We start from the raw sequence: 25,368 nt of genomic DNA, 5'->3' as shown, positions 1-25,368 counted from the left end.
ACCAAGGTCATTGCGGAAGAAGAGACAGGAAATGTTCCAGTCTCCACAGCTGAACTCTGCAGCCTGTGTGCAGCCCATGGTGAGGCAGCTGTGCCCCTACAGCCCATGGGGGTTCCTGGAGGGGCAGAGATCCACCTGGAACCCCCGGGGGAGACCCAGGCCAGAGCAGGGGGTTGTCTGAGAGGAGGCTGTGACCCTCTGGGAGGCATGTCCTGGAGCAGGGTCCTGCCAGGGACTTGCCCACCCGTGGAGAGATGAGCCCATTCTGGAGCAGGTTTCCTGGTAGGACTTGTGACCCTGCAGGGAACCCACACTGGAGCAGGTTGTGGCTGAAGGACTGCACGCTGTGGAAAGGGACCCATACTGGAGTAGTTCCTGAAGAAGCCCGTGGGGAAGAATTCAGGCTGAAGAAGTTCATGGAGAACTGTCTCCCATGGATAGCACCCCACACTGGAGCAGGGAAAGAACTCCTCTTCCTCAGCAGCAGCAAGAACAATGTGTGATGAACTGAGCATAACCTCCACTCCCTGTCTCCCTGCACCACCAGAGAGAGGAGGCAGCAATCAGGAAGGAGAGAGATGTGGCCACAAGCTGTTTTTCTAAAATTTGTTTTATATTACATTTTCATGATTTTTTATTTGTAGTAAATTTGAATTCATTTATCCATGTCAAATCTGGTTTGCCTGCCCATGACAGTATTCAGTGAGTGATCTCTCCCTGTCTTTTACTAATGAGCCTTTTGTTGTATTTTCTCTCCACTGTCCAGTTGTGTAAGGGACTGTCAGAGAACCTTTGGTTGGTACTTGGCATCCAGTAATTATTGATAAAGCCTTGATAATTATTTAAGATAACTTAATTAATTAACTTTATTAACTTAATTATGCCCAGGGCATTTTTGCATAGTTTTCATAAAACATTGCTTAATTGGTTGCTTCAAGCCAGTTGTGGTGGTGGTAAAGTGCTGTGGATGGCAGTGCCAGCCCTCATACTGGCCAGGGGAGGGGAAGCCAAATGTTGTTGCCTGACATGGCAACAGCTGGATTTCAGGAGTTTGAAGAGACTTTGTGAGGTAGTCAAGTGAGAGAATTAGGGAAGGGAGACAAATACTTTTGCTGTTCACTGTTCGGTTTTGTACTTTCTGTTGGGCAATGTCAATATTGCCAGCCCCAAGCTCACAGCCCTGGTTGGGACCCAAGTCCCAAGAAATCATGACATCAGTTTCAATGTGCTAAAAGTTTGGGCTTCTTAACACCATCTCTTAGATTAAGCATATGGCTGCTGATTTCTGAGTCCCTGAGTACAAACATGCAAAGAAGTGCATTCCCCAGTAAGAAAGTTTATTTTGGGGTAAACAAAAATTTTCCCCAAAAATCTTTGTATGTTTTTAAGTACCAGATAAAATTCCTGACTAATTCTTTGCAGATAGGTCCTAGGCTGCTAGCAAAGCATTCAGTCATTACTTAAAATTTGTGGTACCTCTTTAACAGGTGAAAATATCCACTGTTCTGTAGGTAAGTTACTTGGTTCTACAAGATTACTAATACTTCACTGTATTAAAAGGGGGTGGGGGGGAAGACACAAAACTTCTTTATGATACAATATTTCACCAGAGCCCATTTTTGTTCCTTTTTAATTAAATGCCAGACTGGGAAATTAAGGTGAAACTGGGTATTGGTGGCTTTCCAGGTGAAAAGATGAGGACATACTTGCCTACAGAACAGGCTTGAGTTGTCTTTGTGTGCTGCTCTTTATGCTTATGAAGCCCAAGTACATTAAAAGCTGAAAACTAGCAATGTAAATTTCCTAAATCCCTTTAGAAAACCAAGAACTCAGCCACTGCCAAGAGAAACATGACTTCCTGAAACTGGACAGCATTGCCTGGGTTTCCTTTGAAGAAAAAAAAAAAAAGAAAAGGAGGAAAAAATGGAGAGCGAGCCAAATGCCTGAAATATGTAAGACAGAGGGATACAGGAGTTGAGGGGAAACTACATAGGAAGCAAAGCAAAGCCCAAAATAAAGAGCAGCAATGGAAAACTAAAAATAACAAACAGGAAAGTGTGACACAGCTGCAAGGGCTCTGGTGCATTCTCCCCCAGCATTGTACCTTTTTTTTTCAGGAACATACTAATAGTGTGTTTGGATTTCAATGGCATTCCAAACCATTATTTGTTCTTCAAAAATAGATGTTTCTCCTGTGAGGAAGAAAGATATTTTCGAGTAGCATTCAGAGGATTTCATTGGTTACAGTTTATCAAAAAAACCACTTCAGTTAGGCTCAGTGTCTGCAGTGCAGAAAAGCTGCATCAATTATGTCATTTTTTGAAAAATTATTCTGTGTTTCCTTAGAGTAGCGAAGCTAAGCTCATGTATAATCAACTGTCGCCCTTAATTTAGTTGAACTTTTACTTAATAGCTTTCAAAAGTAGGAAGGGAGCAAGCACATGAATCTGAGGTGCAACTACTTTGGAAGCAGAGTGAATGGGAGGGGATCAGGGGAGATTAGGAGCACCATGTACTAATAAAGTTAAGGAAATCTCTGTCTTTTTTCTTCCTCCAAACACAAGTTTGTTTGTTTACACGGAGCATTTTGCAGAACCAGGAAGGCAGCTCAGGGGACATGGAGCTGCCAGGACTGTGGCTGGCTCCCTGCTGGCACCTGCAGGAAAACCAGGCTGCCCAGGCATGGGTGCAACCAGCACCCCACCATGACTGAGGTACTCAGCACGTGTACAGGGGTTACTGGCAGCTGCTGCAAAAGAGAGGGCAAGGAATACTTCAGCATGAGGATGTCTTGGTGTTTTGACACCTATTTCATTACTAAACTCACCTATGCTGAAATAATTAAGCCAATTAATTGAGTTGTGCCTGGTGTCTGGCCCCCCAGAAGATAGATGGTGCCACTTTTGGAAGAGAAAAAAAGCCTGAACCCACCAGTTTCCTTGGACACTCACAAACACTAGTGAAAACCACATTAAGATGGGTCAAAGGGAGGATAATGATGTCTGTGAAGTTATCAGTCCTATTTATGAAATTCCTATTTTTGACAGACACAAGAAGAACAGGAAATATTTACCAATTTTGCAGGTGTCAGGAAATATTTTCAAAGTGCTGCTGTAACCTGAAAGTCCATTTAGATAAATAGCGAGCATGTGCAGAGGTAATAATAAATATATTTTATATTTTTAAAATATTCTTTGATGTGTTTGCTCCAGTATCTGTGTCCTAGTGGGTCAGAGTGGCAAATTCATATTGTTAATCACACTACAGTGATTAGGCAGTAATAAATCTCACAATACAAGTGTCAATGTTTTATATAATTAAATCATACATTTGGGTACGCTAAAGATGTTTCTCACAGTTGATGCTGATAAGACTGTTTTTCATGAAAAGTTGACCTACAGTGGAAATATATTTCTTGCATATTATGTGAATCATGGGTGAAATATATCTGAATATATTCCAGGCTTCTCTATTCTGTGTGCTTTAGACACTGCTCTAAAATATTTGATTACATATTGTTTGAACTGTAATGGGTCTGCAACACCCTATAGTACAGACTGCAATACAAACTGCATTAAATCACAGTTTTTATCAGTGTCATCCCACATTAGGTAAAAAAAGAGAGTCATTGCATATATTATGTAGCTTACAGTTATGAGGCTTCTTTGCCAAATATATTAATACTGTAAATAATATATGTAAGTAATATATGAAAACAAATTAAATTCCAGATGACATGACTACATTCTGTGATGAACCATCTCACAGCTTTTACTTCAGGAGTAGTAGTAGATTTTTCAGCTTAACAGTTGAACTCAAACAATCTTAAAGGTCTTTTCCAACCTAAAAATTCTACTATTACATGGGTGTATTACCTTTTGCATTATTTCCTATCCTACTGTAGTGCCATTATCACTGGCAGCAACAGAGAAATGTTTCAATGGATAAAGGATAACGGGATGAAGTAATGTAATTTCAGCCTGAAAACTGTTGTGTGTGCAACAAACTATCACTGAAGCAGCTGAAAATATGCAAAAGCATTTTATAAATTTGATGAAAAAGAGTAAAAATCATCCAAAAATGTTTTCAAGGCATGCCTCTCTATCTCCTCCTTTCTCCTGACTTTGTTGTGGATTTGTTGTGGATTCAGATGTCACTACTCTATGATAAATGAAGAATATCAAGGAGCTGCTGGCTCTGCTCCACAGCTAAATAGTCCCTGGCATGGTGATGACCAGACTAACAAGAAAAGACAACTTCCAAGTCCTTCCTGTAGTGGGATGGGCCAAGGATTGGCTGTTCCAAGTAGGCAGCTAGGATCCAGCCACCTTGTTGTGAAGCTGAAGGTAGTTGGAATGGCGTGGAACAAATCTTTCATTACGTGGGACACTGCACATTTTCTGCAATCATGAACAGTCCCAGCAAGTTGCTGAAATAGTTGCAGATAGTGTGAAACTGTTTCTGTGGATTTGAGAACAAAGCATACCTAATCTGCATGCACCATCACCAACAGGCTTACTCTGTCATTAATAGACACAGTAGACAGTAATGCTTTCAGTTGTCTTTTTTTATTGAACAATAATAATATTACACTTTTTAAAACCAACTGACTTATTAAATTTACATTCAAGAACTCGTAATGTCATTTATGACACTGTTGCAAAATATTAATAATGTATGCAGTATTTACTACATTCTTTAAATATTTCTCATCAGACTGCTAAAAGACCAGTTTGATCCTGCTCTCACTGAAATCAAGAAAGAAATTACTTTTGATATCAGTAGATTAGAATCAATTCACTTGCTAGTAAACAGCCCAAGATAACATTATTCTCTCTCAGACCCTAACATTCAATACAGTTAAAATGTGTTATTATGCTAGCTTGAGATTTATGTTTGTATGTCTCCAATCATGGCAAGAGAATCTGTATGGTCATACTGACATTTGAATCTTCTGTCATCATCCTCTTGTTGCAGATCAGCATGATTCATTCCTGCTTTCTCAGGTGACCTGCTTTCACAGATGTTGACTTTGGATCTCTTTAAAGACATTAAAGTTTATGTTGTTCATAGTTTTAAATGTGTGCTTTCAGATCCCAAACTATCTCTGGCTACTGTACTGTGTGTTCCTTCTCTCACTGCAATCGTTGCCAAAGCTCAGGTCGATTTCAAAGGAAATGTTAAAATCAAGCCACACTTCCAATGAGAGTGCTCTGTGTTACAAGGCTGTTTCTAAACTCATGGCATTCAGGTTCACTCTGACATTGCAACATCAATTTTCATTATCTGTGGATCTGGTTGTTTCCAGACCTATTAGCAAGCCCTTCTCAGTGGTAATTTTTGACTTTCACATATATCATCCAGCTTAGGCTGAATGAAAGACTGCCTATTCCTGCAACACTCTAACACGTGTAAGTTTTTCTCCTGACTGAAATGGCATCTCTTGCTCATGCAATTGAGAAACAAAGGACTGGGTACCAAAATAATGTAGTCTGTGGCTGCACTGTCACTTGCTGAGGGTCCAAGTCTTTTCTGGATCAAATAAACTCTCTGTGAGTCACATCTGGGCCATAGCCAGCAGTGAAGATGGAAAGCATGAAGATTTCTTTGCTGGCCTCTCACCACTCTTTCCAAAAAATGCATATATTGTCTTAATTACACCAACTAGCTGGTTTATAGAAACATATATATTTAAATTATGATAAGCAGCTTCTTTTGTTTCAGATCCCCTTCTACAAATTGGCAGAATTTACCAATCTGCTGTTTTTCTGTACAAAATTTAACTTTAGAAATTCAGCGAAATACAATGTATGTCTGCAGTGTCTTGCCTAAGTTATTCACAATGTATAAAATGAAGTGCTGGGTGTTTTCTCTCTGAAGAAAGGCATATTTATCTCTGAGGAATTGTCACCAAGCTTCCAAAAACTAGAAAATCGTTAAGAACTAATGTTGGTTTATTTAATTTACACTGTTGTGCTTTTGTTGTTATTATTGTTATTGAACAGGGGTGTTCCCTCCATCTGAGGTGCTGTTTATGTGTGTTTCTTTCATGATGGTTCCACATCAATAGTATCACTCACCCAAACTGTCCTCTTCATTCAGTGAGAGCTTTCCCAGCCTCAGGCTGGCAAGAGTCAGCCTCTGGCATTATTTAAATGATCATGTTGGGTTTTCAGTGTAAGTATACATTCAAAAATCCACAATACATTTCTCTGTTCAAATAATTATCAAAACAAATATCAAAAGCCATATACACTGTACAAAGTCTATTTTTAAGTAAACATTTTTCTCATTAAAAACAGGTCACATTTGAGCTTCAGAGATTACATATTCATACATTAAGATCTACTTTGTTCTTAAAGTGTGTTGTTGCATATTCATTAATCTGTGAGAAATGCATTCACTTGAAAGTCTTACAAGTGTAAGTAAATATCAGCGAGGATTTAGCCATTTCATTACTGGAGAGCGAATAACTTTCTCTTTAATGAATTCCTCTTTTACAGAATTTCCATCCCCTGATGCCATGTCATTGTCTGAAAAAAAAATGAAAAAAAACCAAAAAAAAAAACCAAAAAAAACAACAACAACAAAAAAACACAACACAAAAATAAAGATGGATTTTATGTGAGACCTTTAAAATATTGTTTTAGAAATACTCTGGAAAACCCATAACATGTTTGGAAAATCCTTAACGTATTTGCAGAAAACTCAGAAAATTATCTCCAATTAACTAGTTGTGAAATTTTTACCAAATTAAGGCATAAGTCATATCTGTTTTCTGATGCTTCAAGCATAAGGCTGATTTGACTTCAGTTTCCAGTTCTGACTGTAACACTAACTCCAGTGTGACACGGGACCAAGCAACATCCTCAGTAACTACAGCAGTAAATAAAACTCCCCTGCAGCTCTTCTCTGACTGAGGCCAGCTGGCATGGAATAGCCTGGTGCGTGCCACTAAGCTCTCTTACTCTCCAAAAATAGGTAAAAGATATTCAGTTTGTCAACTGGAGACAGTCCCTGGCTGAGGCTGATTCCTGAGCTGTGGCTGAGGTTGTTTGGGACAAGCATGCTGTCCACAGCCCTACTATTTGACCATGAAAGGAGCTGAATTGCAATGTACAGGACCAGGCTCTGACACATTAAGTTTGCTAGGGTAGATATAGGTATAGTGGTCTTTATAAAACATATGTGTCAGAAACTTGCCTGTTTAAAATACAGAAGTATTTACAGCTGTTTTAATTCACTGAAGATCACTTGGAAGCTATAGCTATTTCTGAAGATAACTTTTAAATTAAACTCTGTGTGACCACCCCATGGAGTACTACTCGTAGTGTCCCTGGTCTGCTAACAGTGACAGACCTCTGAGGACAGAATTCCTTGGGAAACTTTTGCAAGGGTAAAAAACACCATTTGTTTCCATGCAGTGAATATCTCATCCTGGCTGGAATAAGTCAAGCAGTTAAATGTTGAGGCAACAGAAAGTTTGGGACCAAAGGCAAGTGAGGAAGAGGAAAGGGAACTGATGCAAATAGGTTATCTGGGAAGGTTTGGAATATAGACTAGATACAGAAAAAAGCAAGCACCCTCAATATTTTGGCATCCTCAGTAACAAAGAGAACGAGAAAAGACAAAAGAGCACAGTCATGTAGAATAATACAAAAGCATCAGGGCTGATTTATCTTGTAAGAGGCTTTTTTTGAAATTATTTTCAATGTGATATAAACATGTGCTGCATGAGTTTGCTTCAATCTAGCTTTCTCTAAGCAAAGAAAGGGAGAAAGAAAAATCTTGTATAAAGACAGAAAACTCCACACAGCCTAATATAACAGAAGAAAATTTTAAATTGCACACAAACTGCAGTTGGAGAAAAAATTAAATCCAAAGACCTTTAGATGAAACCCTATAAAAGATCCCAGTAGTCCTACGATTAAATCTCTGGGTGTTTTTTTTTCTCTTTTGACTTCTATCCATTTATTTTGGTTGGTGTTTATGTTTAGAGTAAACATTATTCAGTCAAACATACCTCAGTATTATCAGGTGAGAAAAAAAGAGGAAAATTTTTAATTGCACCTCTAAAAACTTCAGTGATCTTTCCTTGGTGCATCAAAAACACTCCAGCTTGTCACACTCCTTTCTTTTTTAATTTTAATTCTAGACATATCTATTACAAGCTTCAGAGATAAGTGTAAAGGAAATAACTTATTCCAGAGATACTGTGACAAATGACTAAAATGAAACATTTAATAAAATCATTCACAGACAACTGAAAACATTTAAAGCTCTATCCTCATGAGAAAAAAAATGTTGTTTATACTATGTACAAACTAAAAGCAGCAGATGCAATGTAGTGAAATCCTGAACTGGTTGTTGTAAATCCTAGCACATCCTCCTGCTCCACAGGTGAAGTACTGCTAGCACATGCAATATGTGCAAAGTATTTCAAAGTGTTTCTACTAAGTGTCACAGCTCACTTAATTCCTTGCCACACTTTAAGGAAGCTGCAATAAGAAAAACAAACCTACCTTGTGTTGTTAAATGTTTGCACAGCTCCACCACAGTACCCACCACGCACACACAGAGTGGTAGCAGATCATGTGCAAGGTATTTTCTGCTAAAATCAATTGTCCCACAAAGACTTACCTGTGTGTGAAGATATTTTTCGTCGATTTGGAGGCTTTGAAGCAGACAGTTGGAAAAATGGGAACTTCAGACACTTCCCTGTTACTCTGTCACAGATGCCAGAGGGACAGTTGCAGGTTTTCCTGCATTCCATTCCATAGCTACCATAGGGACACTCTGGAAAAAAAAAAAAAAATACAGCAAAGCAGTTCTCAGCCATCCAAGTCAGCTACTGTCTTAATAGCTGGTCTGCTTGAAAGTGGAAAATTTTTGAGTAGAGATCAGCTAGACCTTAGCTACAGGATTTCAGCCTGTTGACTGTTTTTTTTTTACAAGTATTTTTACAAGTATTTTCCAGTTAACAAACCTTGACACACTTTACATACACAATTTCATTTCTTATAAGTTATTTACAATGTGCTACCGGTAATCCTTCTCAAACACTCTTAGATTTAAATCCATTCTTACACTAAATTGCCTGAGTTAAAGACAACATGAGTATGTAAGTACACAGTTATAGAACCTTTAGTTTAAGGACTAGGATTGAATTTAGAGAGGAAGGCGACTCCAGAAATTCCCTGAATTCACTATGTGGTTCTCTATGATATTATCTGTGTTGTGATTTAGTGCTGCAACCCGGTGCAGAGGTGCTGTGGCCAGGGCCAGCAGTCTGGGTGGAAGATGCAGCCTGACCCTGAGGAACTATCCAGCAAACTCACCCTCCACCTGGAGATGCTACTGAATCCTGGGGATAGCCTCCCACCCAACACCTTCTCACCAGTTCTGCCTTCCCATGGCTCACAGCCCACCTGCATGTCCAGCCGAGAGAGTGAGTACAACCTGAAGGGATCTCTGGCACTATGGCAAATACCTAGTTGTGCTGTGTGTGGTCACATAATGCCCCAATTCAAACCTCAGATCCCTGAGCAAGCTTGTTGAGGAGCACTACAAACCAGCTGCTGGGGTGGAAACAAATGTTTTCTGAAGAAAACTAAGTCAGGTACAGGATATTTGCCCCATCCCTTAGCTGACGCCTATCACATGCTGGGTCATACAACTTCCCAGAGGGTTTAAACTAGAGATTACAGCCCTTGTCTTCCTCTGCCTTGCTGTTGAACAGGATACCTTCCCAAAACCATTGCTAAGGAGATGGAGACAGGGAAAAGCCGTGTCTAACATGTCCTTTCCAAACCCACAAACAGGTGATCATTCACAGGAGAAGTTTGAGACATTCCAGGAGAAAGGCCTTTTTGTTCAGACTGTCTTTGCCAACCCGAGGTACATAGTCACCTTAGATAGCAAGGTCTGGAGAGTTTCTGATTCACCTCCTAAGGGCAGATGAATGACTGTTCAGGGCTGGACCAAGGAACCAGGCTGGACAAGGAATCAACTAGACCAGACTTCCACAAAACACTAAAGAAAGGTGACCACAGTAATCACAAATGATACCTCTCTCTTCATTTTATCTCTCCTTTTCAGCTGTGGGACCTCCAGATCCAGACATAGTTTCTGTGCATGAAACACCCCACAATAAAACTATCCTTTTCAATTTGTCCAGTCTTCTCTTGAATAAATGCGAACTTTTAGATTTGCCATACAGCCTAGGCAGTATGAAAATCAAGCTAATGCATTATAGTGTAGCAAGCATTTTACAATTCTCTGTGTACCAAATGGATATGCTCTTATAAATGAAAAGAGCATATCCAGAAGGTATGCTAGCATACCTTCATGGAGAGAACACTCTCCAAGGACACTCTTTGATCTGCTGCTTGTTCACATAAGCAAAACCAAAAACCCACCCAAGTAAAACTGTTTGTGTGTGCACACCCTCTTTGGGAGACAAGCAAAGGGCACACACTGCATGGAGCATCAATCTGCCAGCTGCAGGTGCTCAGCCTGGAGAGGTGGGATGCAAAGCTGTGCACAACACCACAGAAACAAGTCTGAGCTCAAAGCACTTGGCTCTGTGTGGAATAATCCACACAGATGTGGCCCTTTATGTTTCATGAAATTGAGATCTGAGTAAATTTTTCTTTTATAAGATTTTTATTCAACAGGACCCTGCTCCTAGATAAATTGCAGATAGTTCCCAGTGGTATAATGGAAGCAAGGGCACCAAAAAAGTTTTTGCTTCTGGCCATAATGACATAGCTATTGATAATAGTGTGATGCACCCTTCTATCCATAAAACTATCTATAAAAGTATCCAAAAAATTGTTCAGGAATATATACTGCCCATTTTAGAAATAAGAAATTGAAGAACAGAGAGTTCAGGTCATTTTTTCAGAACTTCAAAGTAAATTGATAACAGGAAGCCAGAGAGAATTTAGCCATCCTGCATCTGTCAGTTATTACAAACATGGAAGTTATTAAAATGAGTAAGTGACCTGGTATCATAGCTGCAAATGGATATCTAAAATAACAATCTCTGGCCCCAGAGAAATATTGTGCTCAGAGCTGAGATGAAGAAAGAAAAATAATTCAAAATTAAATCTATAGTATTTATTGGAAATAAATATATGAGGAATACAATCTCTAAGCACCAATTTATAATTCTAAGTCAAAATATGGATATATTTAAATTACTGAATTTTTCACTGGCTGATCGGAAAAAAAACCCAACCATTTTATTTTGCATTTTCTGCAGAACATCCAAGGTTCAGCTATGGGGATTCAGATCTCAAGTCCTATAATATTTCTTTTTTCCGTTTCAAAGGATGCTATTGCAAAGAAACTCCTATGGGGACAGTGAAAAGTACACACTAATTCAAAAGAATTGTTAATTAAATTATAGGTAGTATAATTGCACTGTGGTAATTTTTAATAAACTGAAGATCAGTCAATTATCTCAGTAAAATATTTTCCTGGTGAGTGCACCAAAGACATAATCTTTTTGTTTAAGTTCTACTCTTTTGCTACCCACAACTGTTTTGGGTTTCACACTCAACCATTTGCATGAGTTTATTATATATAAGATAAATAAGTGTGTGCTGTATGTGAACCAGCCTAAGTGATTTTTGCAGCATCAGGTCCTAAGTAATTATTTTATCTGAGTCTATTAATACTCCTGATATTTAAGTTCCAAGATATTCCCACTTTTAAGGAAGTTATCTAAGGCTTATCTGTATCTATATACTGAAGTGGTACACAAACACAGCAAAACCCACTGCATTCAAGGTTCTTTTTTTTTTTTTTTTTAATAGTTTATTTTTTAAAAAATTCACCCTACTTTTTACAAGTATAATACCTTTTCATCATTTAAAGATTCCCCTGTTTAAATGGAGTAAGAATAGTTCCTAAATGAAAAATGTGATTATAGCCTCTGACTAAAGAAATCAGCATGCAGCCTGGAATAAACTGAAAGTAGTGCCTGGCTTCTCATTTCTCAGTCAGCTTCTGCTCTCTTACTGCCATTTTTCAGGCAGGAGGGTTTCTGTTTGCCTCCCCTGACTACATCCCTGGGATGACTGAGCACCTCAAAGGCAGGACTAAATTAGACAGGACGAAGTCTCCAAGCATTCGGGCAGCGCTTTCTCCGTCCCCCAGACCCAGGGTGACCACCTGGTCCCTGGGCAGGCAGCCAGCAGTGCAGAGGGAGCATCACCCCCAGGGGTGTGCAGCTGTGACAGGGACCCTGAGGCAAGGCTGGACTTGCAGCCACCCACCAAATCAACAGAAAGAACAGGACTAGTGCCTGGGTCTCTCAAGCCGTAGTAAAAATCTCATCTTCAAGCACACCCTGTCTCTATTTCCTCACACAAGTCCCCAGGTGTAAACAATGTCCTCGCATTAACAAACCTGCCCCACTACATGCAACGCCTTCTAATGAGAGCGGGTATTTTGTCCGTTTTTTTGTTGGCTAAGGCATGAGCTGGAAAAATCCCATTTTAGACCTTTCAAGCAACAGGCAAACTCTGCATGTACCGCGCTATCAGATTGCCACGGTGGGTGCATACAAAGTGAATATCATTACCTTTGCAGATACCAAATTCATCACCAAAATCATCCTCCTCAGTGTAAAAGTGGCACTTCAGCCCAGGACCACACTTGACCCCGTCCATGCCCGAGACGGTGCGGTAGCAGGTCTCGCCCAGCGCAGCCGCGCACACGCGGCAGCAGCCGCAGTCGTCCAGCACCGTGCGCTTGCAGCGCGCTGTGCTCCTGCACGCGTTGCTGTCACAGGGCTCGGGGCAATCCACTGCGTATTTCGCACTCCAGGCAGCTCCAGCCTGCACGGGCATCAGGAGGAGTGTGAGGAACAGGAAGCCTTTCATGTCTTGCAGGCGTAGATGCTCCATCCCAGAGAGCAGGTCTCAGCGCTCAGCCTGCTGGTGCCTCTTGCCGAGGGAAGCAGCGGTACAGAATCCAAAGTGGTAGCTGCACACATCAGCCTACAAGTTTATGAGCTTTATAAAGTGTGTTGCCCACATGTTGCACCGTCGTCAGCTTCCTCAATCCGGCAGCGCTGCTCCTGCCAGCCTCCCTTGTTTCAGTTTATGAAATCCAGGATGAAGGTTGGATTAGCACTCTGCTGCCATCCAGGAATTGAAAAGCCTGAGCTGATGTAATCTGTTATGTTTAGTTGGTTGTTTTGCATGAGGACTAAAAACTCTCTCACATCCGTTTCAAATGCTCAAGGACGTCTGCCAAGAGTTAAAAAAAAAAGGCAAAAAAACAATCAACCCCGAGGAGGTTGCATACCTTCCTGCAGGACAGGGATTGCTGTGACACTGGGCACACTGCTGGCAAGAGACCTTGCCATCACAGCTTGTATGGTCAGAAGAAAATCACAATGAATCATCTTATTGCTGAAAGAATGATCTTTAATAGAATAAATCTTTGCCATACTCTTTAGGGGATGTGGATGATTATTTTGGAGAATTAAATGAGATCATGTCATTTAATAGCCAGGCTTAGATTTTTCAGTAGATTTTTCTGCCTGCATCGAAATAGTACTTTTTAATCAGTATTTAAGTGAAGATGACTGAAATATTCCACTCAAAGATTACTGCTAGAACTAAAAACTGGGCAGACAAAACCCATCGTTTTGTGGGATCTTCCACAGGAAGTTCAGGAGAGTGAGCAGTGAGCTGCCCCAGCTTCACTACCAAAGGGGAAATCCCCATCCATCATCAGCACTGTCTGCACAGCGTTAACACAAATCCAGGGGGCTGATTCTCCTCCTTTTACACCACTTCTGTTCTGACAAACTCTGTGGGATGCTCTGATGTTGCTTTTCAATGAAACCAATGTAAATAAACAGAAAACAAATCTGTTTCCTCTGTCTCCCCTCTTAGACTTTATTTATCCTGCCAGAGCTTTGACAAGAAACAGCAAACAAGTGGAGTCCAGTGAAACTGATGAGCCACTGGAGAGATGAAAATTTCTACACTGAAAAAAATCTACAGGAAAGGAAAAAAGGAATAAAGCTAGCCATAAATAAATCTTTGAATACCAAAAGTTGTTGCCAGTGAAGTTAGTGGGAACCAAAGTAAACTGACCAGCTTGTCACTTGGGAATCCTGTCTCAAGTGGGCTAAAGACACTGCCAGTAGGCTGCCAAGTAAAACAAAGGACTAGGCTAGAAATACAGGACAGCAGGAAAGCTTTTTCTTCATTAATGCAAATGTGAATTGATAAATCCAAAATCAAAATGCTTAACTTCTTCTGTCTTGTGAAGATGGGGTATAGTGTATGTTGCATATGGGAAGGGGAGGGGAGGGGAGACTGGCCTAGTATGTTTAACACTTGTCAAAAGTCAATATTAAAAAAAATAAGTAAAAAAAATTAAAGAGTTAGATTGAGGTCTTATAAACCAACGAAGTACTACTGGTAAGCATGAGCTGAGAGCAATTAGCTCAATTAGTAGAAGACAGCTTTATCTTCAAAATACAAAGCAGCCATCCTCTAAGAAGTGAAAAGAGTACTTCTAAGATGAAAATGAAAATTGCAGCTAAAACCAGAGGAGGAGCACAAATTTAAGGTTGTAATGAGAAGATCATTGATGTCCTACCATTGACCCCCATCACAACTAAAATATTGCAAAAATCTGTTTAGAAAAAAAAAAAAACAACAATTTCTTCCATAGTTCTCAGGTCAGCAGAATAATGTAAACCACTGCCCATGTCTGCTGGCTTAGCATCAACTAAAATTGAGATTGGTTTATATTAATAGGTCAGGCTGTAACCTGTGGGTCTGAGGAGCCAGTGTAAATCCCACTAGGCAGTCCCTCATTGGGAGAGAGATGCCAAGTTCAGTCAGATAACCAGGGAGCACAGCTGAGGCCAGTAACCCTCTCAAAACATGGGCCAGAGCTGCTTCTAAGGCTGAAAGAGCCAAAAAAAGAACTTTGCCCCCTTGGTACATGAGACTTCACCAGTCTGCAGCCATTAGGAGCAGGAAGGCTCACCCTTAATTTAATTCTAGTTCGTACCTGCTTGCTCACTCAGAGGAGATAACAGATGACATGCAGTGTGCAGACCCATCCACACATAGACATTTATGCCTGGTAGTAACTATCAGCTGGTAAAATCCTACTCTGTAAATACTAATTGGAAATGCTCCTTATCTAATACACCAGAGGAGATCTAAAAAGGACTACATCTCACATTTGGGTTTCTCACAGGAAAAATGTCCTAAAGAGATGATTAATAAAAAAATTACACACAGATGTGGTGAAGAAAAGAAATCATAAAAGGAATCAGCACACACCCCTAGCAACTAGCCAATATTATTTGGAATAAGATGAAAACTGTATCCTATGCTTGGAGCTAGAAGCCAAAGTAAATTATTATAATGGATTAAAAAAATACATATAATGGAAGAAAACAATATGAACAGATAAGTGTCTGGATTATGCATGAGTATCATAGAGGAAATAAGGATACTCAAAATTTTCTGCACTGTCCCTTGGTTAAATAGTGAAATAAATCCAGTGTCACTCTCTTTGGTTCTAATGTTTCTCTGTTGTTTTACCTGTTGAATCCATTAAGCTTTCCTTTCCAGTGAAAAGTTTAATCCCTGAACTAAGGTCTTCCATGAAAGTCGATGCAGTGGGAATTAATGAAGCTTCCTCAGATATCAACAGCAGAAATTTTGCCACCATTATTTAACTTGTGGTATAAACATATTTCAAAGGTGGAAGACCTTATGGATCAGATCAGAGCTATTTTGTTTCCAAATTTACTACATAAATTGTCTTTTTGCCAGCTTACATCATAATTACATCACCATATATAATGTTTGGCACACCTTCTAGAAGCAAAAAGATTTCAACCCTTGGGTGCCGTGCTTACAAGGAACTTGCAATCTAATATCAGCAAGTTGTGTTTCCAGCTGAATACTTCTGAGAACCATTTTTCCAGTTCTTTTGTAAATAATCTATTTCTCAAGCAAAAGCAGCCTATGGGATGGTTTTGATGTATTTATGCCATCTAAAAAGTCTGATCCCACTTGTTAAAAATCTCCATGAAAAGGCAAATGTCTTGATACATGGTTAGTCTGCATTGGTATATGGGCACAGTCTCCTCACTAGGTTAATTGGCTTTGTTCATTTTACTCTTCAGATAGAGAAACATTTACCTCCACTCTTCTGAACTAAAGCATTCTGGCCACTGTTACTATCCAGCCTTTTAAATGCATAAAATCAGGATTAAGCAAGAAGCAGTAATATCTCTTTAAACATAGGAAATTATTTAATGCATGACCCTCGTTGCTCATTTCCAAAAGACAGTCCCTAAACTAAAAATATGTTTCTGCACATTCCTGAACAATCCAACCTTTTCCCAGGCTTCCTTTTCAAAAAGCCATAAGCACAATGCTATATGAAAAGCAAAAATTCAAAGAGAAACACCAAAAGGAAGCTGACCTGTAAAGTCCAAAATGAAAAGCCAGAAATAGGAAGTAAGAGATAAGAATCAGGAAAGTGAGATAGCAGCAAGGACTCCCCTTTGTATGATTTCTTTTCTTGTATCTTTTCAATGAATTGCTAATTATTCTTTGTTCCAGCTGTAACATAGAAACTCCATTCTGGTAAAAATAGATACTTTGGGATATTTCCTACTTGCTGAAGGCAAGTGATGTTTTCAGGCTTTCTCTGGGCAGACCAGGTGCTACGCAGAGAACAAACTGCAGGGTAGGCACAAACTGGAGGAGCTGCCATAGAAATGACTGGATGTGCTGGGTTACCTGCAGAGAGCCTCAGGAGTGAGAGCCACAGCTTCTATGGAGCACAGAAAAATATACTTGCCCATATGTCCAATGCAAATACGTGGCATGTGCAGCCTGGGAGCTGCCAGCCAAACCTACTGCACATGATTTATGCTCTGAAATGCATTTCCCGTTGAAATGGAGCTGGACCCTGTCAGGTCTGTGCTGCTTACTCTCCTGTTCTTCCATGGGCTACAGTCATGGGCTCTGACTGCAGGACTTCTGCCTTGTGTCTCTTCACAGAACAGGTATTCCCAGGGATTTTACAATCACCAAAATAATCTGCACAATAGATATCTCTGGCTTTCTCTCAATTCAGTTACGAATCAAATGGCTCTTCTATGCTTGGAGAAGATGTTCAAGAGGCAAAAAAAAGGTCACAGGGTGGTGTAAAATTCTACTACATGGCAGCAAGGGTAAATTTTTTTCCACGGCAGGCAAATCTGGGTTTGTCATACATGATAAATACACAGTTGATTTAAATGGGGAAACATGATGAAAAATTATGTTGTGATTCTGTTACGCTGAAAACTTTTTTTAATGCTTTCAAGACATTTACAATTCCAGAGGAAGTGCTCAGGACCTCCAAGATCTATACCAGGGGATTTCTGAATAATAGGAGAAAGTCACATATGTTTTCTATACTTCAGAAAATTTGCTGCTCTGAATTCAATGACTGGTTACCCACAGCCCAAGTTACCCACTTCACACCCATTTTATCAATACTTTTGTCAGGAGCTGCTTCTTTTGTGACACTTCTTGGTTCTAGAAATCTAAATGACACCAGATAAGTCATATGTACACCTAGGGAGAAATAAAGCCTGTCTGTATAGAAAAACATCTTTTCAGGACTGATGATCAAATATTCTGTTTCTTTATGAACATAAAAACCCAAGATGCAAATGATGGTTCTTTGCAAGTTCTGCTTAGAGGGTCAGGTGTCCATATAGTTATTAGTTTTAATGCTGAGATAATGTGGTTAACTATTTGACATAGTTAACTGATGTAGAAACACACACTCATTTCTCTATCATTATGAAGACTCTCTCTCAGTAGTTCTCTGCAGAACTAGAATAAAATATATTAGATTTTAAAAAGCATTTTCATCAGTTTTTTCTCAAACATAAACAATAACACAACAGTCAGTAAAATTACAAATACCATATGGATTTTATCTTTACTCAATCCAAATATGATTATACTCTGATTCTATGAATCCCTGATATATAAGCCAAATTCCAACTGAATCAGTATTCTTTTTCTTGATGACTGTGCAGAATCTGAAAGTTCACTGTTTGTTTCAATTTCTAGTTATAAATACTAGAATCAAATATTTTAGGATTGGTTAGAAAGCATACTTTTGCTTGCAACTCAAGTCAATATCTGTTTTATAAGATTAAAAAATTGAAATCTCTATAGACCTTTATAGGAATACGACCATACCTTAAGTATTAATGTGATTTCTACCTTTCTGTACCAAAACATGTATTTTGAAACTTTGTTTCAGTTAAGTAGTGCTATTGTCTTACAACATTTCTGCAAATGTTTTAGCCATGCTTTATATATAGTTTTGACTTGACTAAGTAGCTATTTCCTGTAATGAATGACAAACCTATTAAAAGCCTGTTATCTTCTTGTGCTCCATGTGTTGCTAACAAGCAAATCTGCAGTCATATGTGTGAAATGTTGAGTTGTGTAAGTTAGGGTTAGGTGTCTTCATGAGCTAATGCTTCCATGTATTCTTTGAAATATAGCCAGCATGACTTCCGTAGGCAGAGAAAAGTCAATTGGAAGTAATTAACTTAGATAAGCAAGCATATCAAATCTTTATCAATCATCACTTTTCTTTAAGGAGAAATCTCTCACTTTCGTAAGTATTCATCTTTTAAATAGAGAAGTCTTCCAGAATAATTATGTGATTCCAGAAAGGCCAGAGGAGGACTTCTGCATTTCTTAAGGAACACAGCTCCAGGGAAGAGCCAGACAAGGTCTGAAAGCAGTAACGACACCAATGGGAACTATTATTTAGATTTTTTTCCCAGTGTTACACATACTTTCTTTCCTTGGGATGAGTGGATGTTTTATTCTTACTTCCCTCTTCCACATGATCTCTCTCTCTCAGCCTTAGATTTTCTCCCTTATTATACTGTACTTTCTCTCTGATCTATGTGCAAGTTTGCTTATACCACACACAAAAAGCACCCTAAATATAAAAGCTCAGCAGACTATATTCCTTTATTCCATCTTTATTACTTTCTCTTGTTCAATCCTCACACTTGTTCCATCTTGTCTATTCCAGCTGAAGCCTCAGAGACTTTGGATTAACTGGAGCAAAGCCGTGTTAAAGGAGACTTTTGGCAGCTGGTCCTCAGCCATTTCTGTGCTACATGAATTGGTATCTTCTACTTCAGTGAACAGGTTTGGAAACAAACTGTATTAATATCTTGGTTTCCATGAAAAGAGACACCAGTCAGGGTGCCCAAGAACAATGCAGTTGGAGGGAACTAACACAGGACCCTTTATTTCCCCACTGTGGCAAAAGGATTTTCACGCACATGGTTCCTACATCCTTTTTTCTTTGCTCCATAAATCATACGGCTCTGCTTGCAAATTATTTTTTTCTTCTTTCCCTGGAGTACACATATTGTGCATGAATGCTGACCCCAATGACATAAGTGCTGTGCCACTCATTTTAGCAGAGTCAACATTTCACATGATGCTTTCAATGTTTATGATCTTTGCTACGTGCTTTTTACTCAAAATATGGAAAGGAATGTTTGCAAACAAGCTCTAATCAGAAAGCAATGAGGAGTAACAGCTGCATATTGCCTGTGACAAATTCGGTCTCATTAAGAAACAAAACTGCTAAAAAGCTTAAAATTATAAGCTGTAAACCTAGAAAGAACCTAATCACTTCCAAATCTATTTTGGCTTTTATTTCATTATTTTCAGCTTTCTCAATATGTTGCTAAAAGAGGTATGTTAACTAGCAATATTACAAGTGCAGAACTTGATCTTGCATTTTTACTCGGAAATGTGATTATTTATATGCACTTATATACACTCAGCATATATGAGAATAAAATATAAAAACACAAGTAGTCTTTTTTTTTAATTTTGTTAATTGATCAACATTAGTTATTTGATCAAAACCTGGTGATTATTTTCAGTCATTTTACCAAATGCCCAGAAGATTTATTCTTTAGGAAAACTACATGGGAAAATAAAATATGAGTGAAATACACAAAGCTGGAGCCATCTTTCCAAACTGTGAATCTGGCAGACTGAATATGTGATTTCTCCATAATGGCACATAATTCTTCTCTTTTACTTTATAGTCCTAATTGTCATAGAGTGAACTTGAGTCATTTTAGATGTTTCATTTCCATTATAGAATAAGCTTTTTAAGCCAGAAACATTTCTGAAATTCTTTGTAATCAAAAGCACTTTCTTAGACTATTTATTTAAAACCAGATAGCTGCTACTCAATCCTATGTTTTAATTGTGCCCTGCACTGCATTATGGATCCTCTTCCCTGTGCCAGGAGTTGGCCCATTATGTTTTGGACTATGAATGCTGGCTGGGTGCTGGGTAAGTAAATCACCCAGAATGTAAAGAAGCTGCAAAGGGAACAAAGAGGAAGGTCAGCTGGAGACAGTTGTTGACAGTAGGAGACAGTCCCCAAAGCTGTGGTGTACAAGATGTTCCCTCATGTGGAGCCCCTGAGGCCACTAGGGCCAGAACTGGGCAGAGTACCTTCAATGCTGACCCTAGTGGCTTTTTCTGTTTTCTAAAGCAAGGAATGTTTGGGTTTATTACTTACAAAGCATTCACTGTAAAAATAGAAATTCTCAAAAATCAGCATAAAGGGAAAGGAGGTTTTTATTTGTCTATTGCCTAAGATAAGTGTTTGAAACAGGACTTGGGAACCACTGTCTGTGCAGATGGAAACCCTTTCAAAGTCACTGGAAGTGTTGGTCTGGGCAGACACTGCCTAGGATGGTAAGCTGCAACCAAGCTTCATGAGGAGGGAAAAAGCCAACCCAGCACTTTGGAGAAAGCACAAACCCTCTGGAGACTGCTGTCCCAAATATGAGTATCAAAACAGGTAACCATGACTGTGACCCTGGCTTCAGTCACTGGATGCAGGAGACACAAGGGGAAGGAAAGAGGTCTGGAAGAAAAACAATTTATATATTGCTTTATAATTTAGTCCAGGTTTTACACTTTCTTATAGCCAGCAGGGCTCTCACTTTGTTCATGTACTCTCAATATTTCTGCTCAATGAGGCCAAGACCACTTGATAAAATCAACATCATTTCTCATAAGACAGCATAGTCTGTTAGAAAGTAAGGTGATTTTTAATAATTCAGGACTTTGATGTGCAGACTCTGTCAAATGTGGCACTCCCTGGCTGACTGTTGCTGCAGCAGAGTCTCATTTCACAGGGTGAGTTAACTCCAACCCATTTCTACTCCTGGATGAGCACAAACTCCATTCCACTCCACTGTGAACGTGGTAGCCCTGAAGTTGATGTACCTAGAATCATGAGCACCACAGCATCCTGTATCACCAATTTCAGCATCCTCATATTCTCACATACCTGTGTTCTATTATAGAGCCACACCAAGGAAACATCCAATATTACAGAAGGAAAAGTAACAACACGTGAGTATCAGCAGGTTTCCCTTCTGTCTCTGCCTGGGCTGTATCTTCAGTGATGCAGGTAGAACTGCTGTCTCCACACTATTCTTTTTATTATGATATGGATTGTACATAAGAGAAATTTGTTGTCAAGGCCTGGCTGGGCTACCCTGAAACGCAGGGCCTCTCACAACCTCCAGTGAAAGGGAGAAGTGCAAGTTTTTCCACAGTTCTCCATTAGCATGCCCAAAGTTCTGAGGATAATTGTGAGCTCCGTGCAAATATTTGTTATATGAACTCTGCTAAGACCAGTGTCCAGACAGGACTGTGGTTTTTTGGCCAGGGATGTGCATGCCCAAGATTTTAACCTGTGAAAGCTATGTCACTGTCACTGTGGTCCATTGCTGTTTGAGTATGTCACAGGTTCTGCACACATACGAATCCAAAGTCCACTCTATTTTCATGTAACATAGAATCATTTGGATTGGAAGGGGCCTTAAATATCATCTGTTCCAACTCCCCTGCCACGGGCAGGGACACCTTCCACTAGATGACATTGCTCAAAGCCCTATCCAACATTGCCTTGAACAATTCCAGGGACGGGCAACCACAGCTTCTGGCAACCAGCTCCAAATCCAGTCACTATCCTCTGAGTGAAGGATTTCTTCCCAACATCTCATATAAACCTACTCTCTCTCAGTTTTAAGCGATTCTCCAATGTCCTGTCACTACATGCTCTTGTAATAAGTTCCTCCCCATCTTTCTTACAGGCTTCCTCCAGATATTGGAGGGCAGCTATTAGGTGAGCCCAAAATCTTCTCTTCTCCAGGATGAATAATTGCAATTCTCTCAGTGTATCTTCACTGGAGAAGTGTTCCCTCCCTCTAGTTATCTTCATGGCTTTTCTCTGGACTTGTTAATGAATAATTTGTGAAGTATGCGTAACTATTACTTAGTAGTACAGGTATGATTAGGAGTGATTTAAATAATATTTAATTTTTTCATTTACTGATAATGCTACTGTTCTAATTATTCCTTTCTTGTTTTTCTATGTAACTGCAGAGAGACCTGTTTTTTTATTGAAATAAAGGTGTTGTAAGATTGTGTTAATAGGGAAAATCTTCTTGCTTTTTACTAAAACATTATTAATAATTCGTAAAAATGAAGTCTCTGAAACTATGTTGTTTATATATTAAATCTAATGTATGCCTTTGTAAGTAGCTAAGGTATATAAGTTCCTATTGCATTATTATATAAGGGCTTTTTAAAAAAAAAAGGCTTTTTCGCTCATCTTTCCATGGTTCCTTGCTTTGAAAATAACCTGTGCCATCTTGAATTGAATTGTGATTAAATTAAGCCTACTTGTAATCTCATACATTAATTATGAAATGCATAAATCAATCCAAAAACATCTGGTTCAGATGACTGTGGGGTTATAAGCATACAAGGATAGAAGTGTCAGCACCAGCTGCCAGGCCCCCAATGAGAATAGGATACATTTTTAAAATTAGAAATCTGTAATTAAAAGATGTAGCAGATATATGAAAATTACTTGCTATAATTTGTCTGAGTATGATGAACTGACTTATTCAGAGTTCAAAAGAACTTCTGAGTTTATTTCTATTTGGTAAGAATTGAACAAAATTATCTTGAAAATCTGATGACTTGTTCTGTTTTAATTGTTCTGTTTTCTAAATGTTTCTTCTTGATGCCACACTGCATTGCCCAAAAGGACAACTTCTACAATTTATAAACGGGCAACTGTTACTTTACAGCTTGCTAGATAGCAGGCAGCATTGTAGTCAGAAGATAAAACAAAGACTGACTAGAAGCTATGGAGGCAGTCCATGCTTCAAACATATCACCACATTTTCAGGAAACAGCAGTTGTTGACAAAATATAATTACACCCTCTGTTCTGAGAAATAGAAGCTTGTTTAAAAAAATAATTAACAAAAAATTGAACATGCAGGGCATTAGATGCACAGCCAAAACATCAGGCACTACTGACCAGCACAAGAGCAGTATGAACCTAAGGAGTAAACCTGACTGACCTGCACCCCAGAGTGCTGTGTGTGAGCTGCCAGTCCCCTCTCATGGATAGAGGCAAGGGCTGTGTGTCAGCTCTGTGTGCTCTGCTCAGTGCCACACATCACGTCAGTGCCATTTGTCAGCTCTGCGTACAGCCTGGTCAGCCTCAGGGGCTCCTCTCTGTGCCCAAAAATGACTATGTGACAGGCAACAAGCAAGTCAGACCTCTCAGAAAATAATCCTTAAGAAATACTGCTTACCTGGAACACCTCAGTTAAAACAGTTGTAGAGGCAGAAGTGTAGAGACAGAGTCAACTCTGGCAGATGAAGCTGAGAAGTGCGAGCATAGAGAGGAGCATACACCTGGCCAAGGGCAGAAGGGTTCCTGAGGCAGGATCCCTTAATCCACTCATAAGTTTCCAGTAAAGATAAAAATAGCACAGGAGAGTTGGTCTGGTAGAAGAAGCCAATGTTTAGGAACAGGGAGATACTGTCAAGGGAACACCTCACAGGCACCTAGAGATTAGTGTTAAGGCACGTTGGGTAAAAAAAATACAAGACTAAATTTCTGTCCCTGAGTGAAAGTGGGATTGTGAATGCTGTGTTAGTATGTTCAGTAAACTCTGCCACAAGCTGCTGAAAATTAGCTCTTCTAATGTATTTCTAGCTTAATTTTTTCAGGCTTTGTTGGTGTCTGTCATTGCAAATCTCTAACATGCAAGGACCTACTCTTTGTGGCTTCCCTGTTTTGGTCTCAGTTCTGAGAACCAGCCCAGCAGTGCTTTTAGAAGTGAATGACACCAGTGGCCACCTCCTTTTCCCGGACCTTTCTTTTGCTCATCTCCAGCTGCAGAACCTTCCACCATGTATTTTCAGAGGTGCTAATGAAATGCAGAGCTGTGGGACACTTTGCAGGGCTCCTGCCACTCTCCCTGTCCCAAAGTCCTCCTCCTCACGCATAGAGGGGGGAGGCCAGGCACTCTCTCAAGTATTTCAAAGCTAGCAAAGGTTTCCCTCCTATTATAGGATGGAGGAATAAAGCCTCAGGGTGGACTGAAATTGAGTAAAGGCTGCTGCTTGTTAACTATTGCTGAGGGAGGGGCTGCTGGCCCTGGGGGCTGAGATGGGTTCTGGTGAGTGGAGGGGACACAGGTCTGGGCAGGGGCAGTCAGGCCTAGCAGGAGCACCCTTCCACATGCTGCATCACCCAGAAACTGAAACAAGGTGGTGTGAAGTATCTGGAGGAGATGACACACAGCAAGCCCAGCATCTGAGCTGCAATGAACCTGTTGGGTTATGGTTTCCAGGTTTATCACTCACTCTTTTCCATCAGTGACATAGACAGCCACTGTTCACAAGAGTGAGGGAGTGCTAGACTTGCCTTTGCCAAGTTAAACACAAATTGGTGGCCATTGGGCTGCATGGTGTGAAAAGTCTCCAGTCTAAGAGGGACTAATTTGTGTTCCAACATCCTCCGAGACCCCGGCTGTAAAGTGAGAACAATGGCTCATTATTCTTTCCACTTCTCTATAACTTTTTTGCTTTTTCCCTCAGTCTTTCCCACTTCTCTGTGTATTCCAGTACCGAGCCCAGTCCCACTGACATCTCCTAAGTTCTTCCTTCCTACAACCTGGAACAAGAACTGGGTCTAAGCCCCCACACACCACAGTCTCAGGTTTTACTGCACTATGGCAAATGACCAACCCAGTTTTGTGGTGTTCAGTCTCTTCTTTCCTGCATATATATCCTTTATGAACTTGTCCTGCCCTGCTCATAACTGCAACACGGCTCTGGTCAATAATCAAGGCTGGTAGGTTATGCTGGAGTTATTTATTCATGCCTCTACAACATCCCAAAGTGTTAGTGCA

General features: G+C 39.8%; 1 protein-coding gene across 1 annotated transcript; it reads right to left on the bottom strand.

Annotated features, from left to right (window-relative positions):
• Positions 1–4,129: 4,129 nt before the first annotated feature.
• ESM1 (endothelial cell specific molecule 1) lies at positions 4,130–23,895 on the bottom strand. Its single transcript, XM_079330625.1, has 4 exons — positions 23,761–23,895; positions 12,593–13,262; positions 8,641–8,796; positions 4,130–6,533 (listed from the first exon to the last, which is right to left on the bottom strand). The coding sequence occupies exons 2-4, from the start codon at positions 12,915–12,917 to the stop codon at positions 6,433–6,435; spliced, it is 582 nt and encodes a 193-aa protein (XP_079186751.1). The 5' UTR covers positions 12,918–13,262; positions 23,761–23,895; the 3' UTR covers positions 4,130–6,432.
• Positions 23,896–25,368: the final 1,473 nt, after the last annotated feature.

Source organism: Erithacus rubecula (genome assembly GCF_903797595.1).
Source record: "Erithacus rubecula genome assembly, chromosome: Z".
Lineage (NCBI taxonomy): Eukaryota > Metazoa > Chordata > Aves > Passeriformes > Muscicapidae > Erithacus > Erithacus rubecula.
Note: the sequence above shows the minus strand (reverse complement) of the source record. Positions and strands in the feature narration are given on the sequence as shown.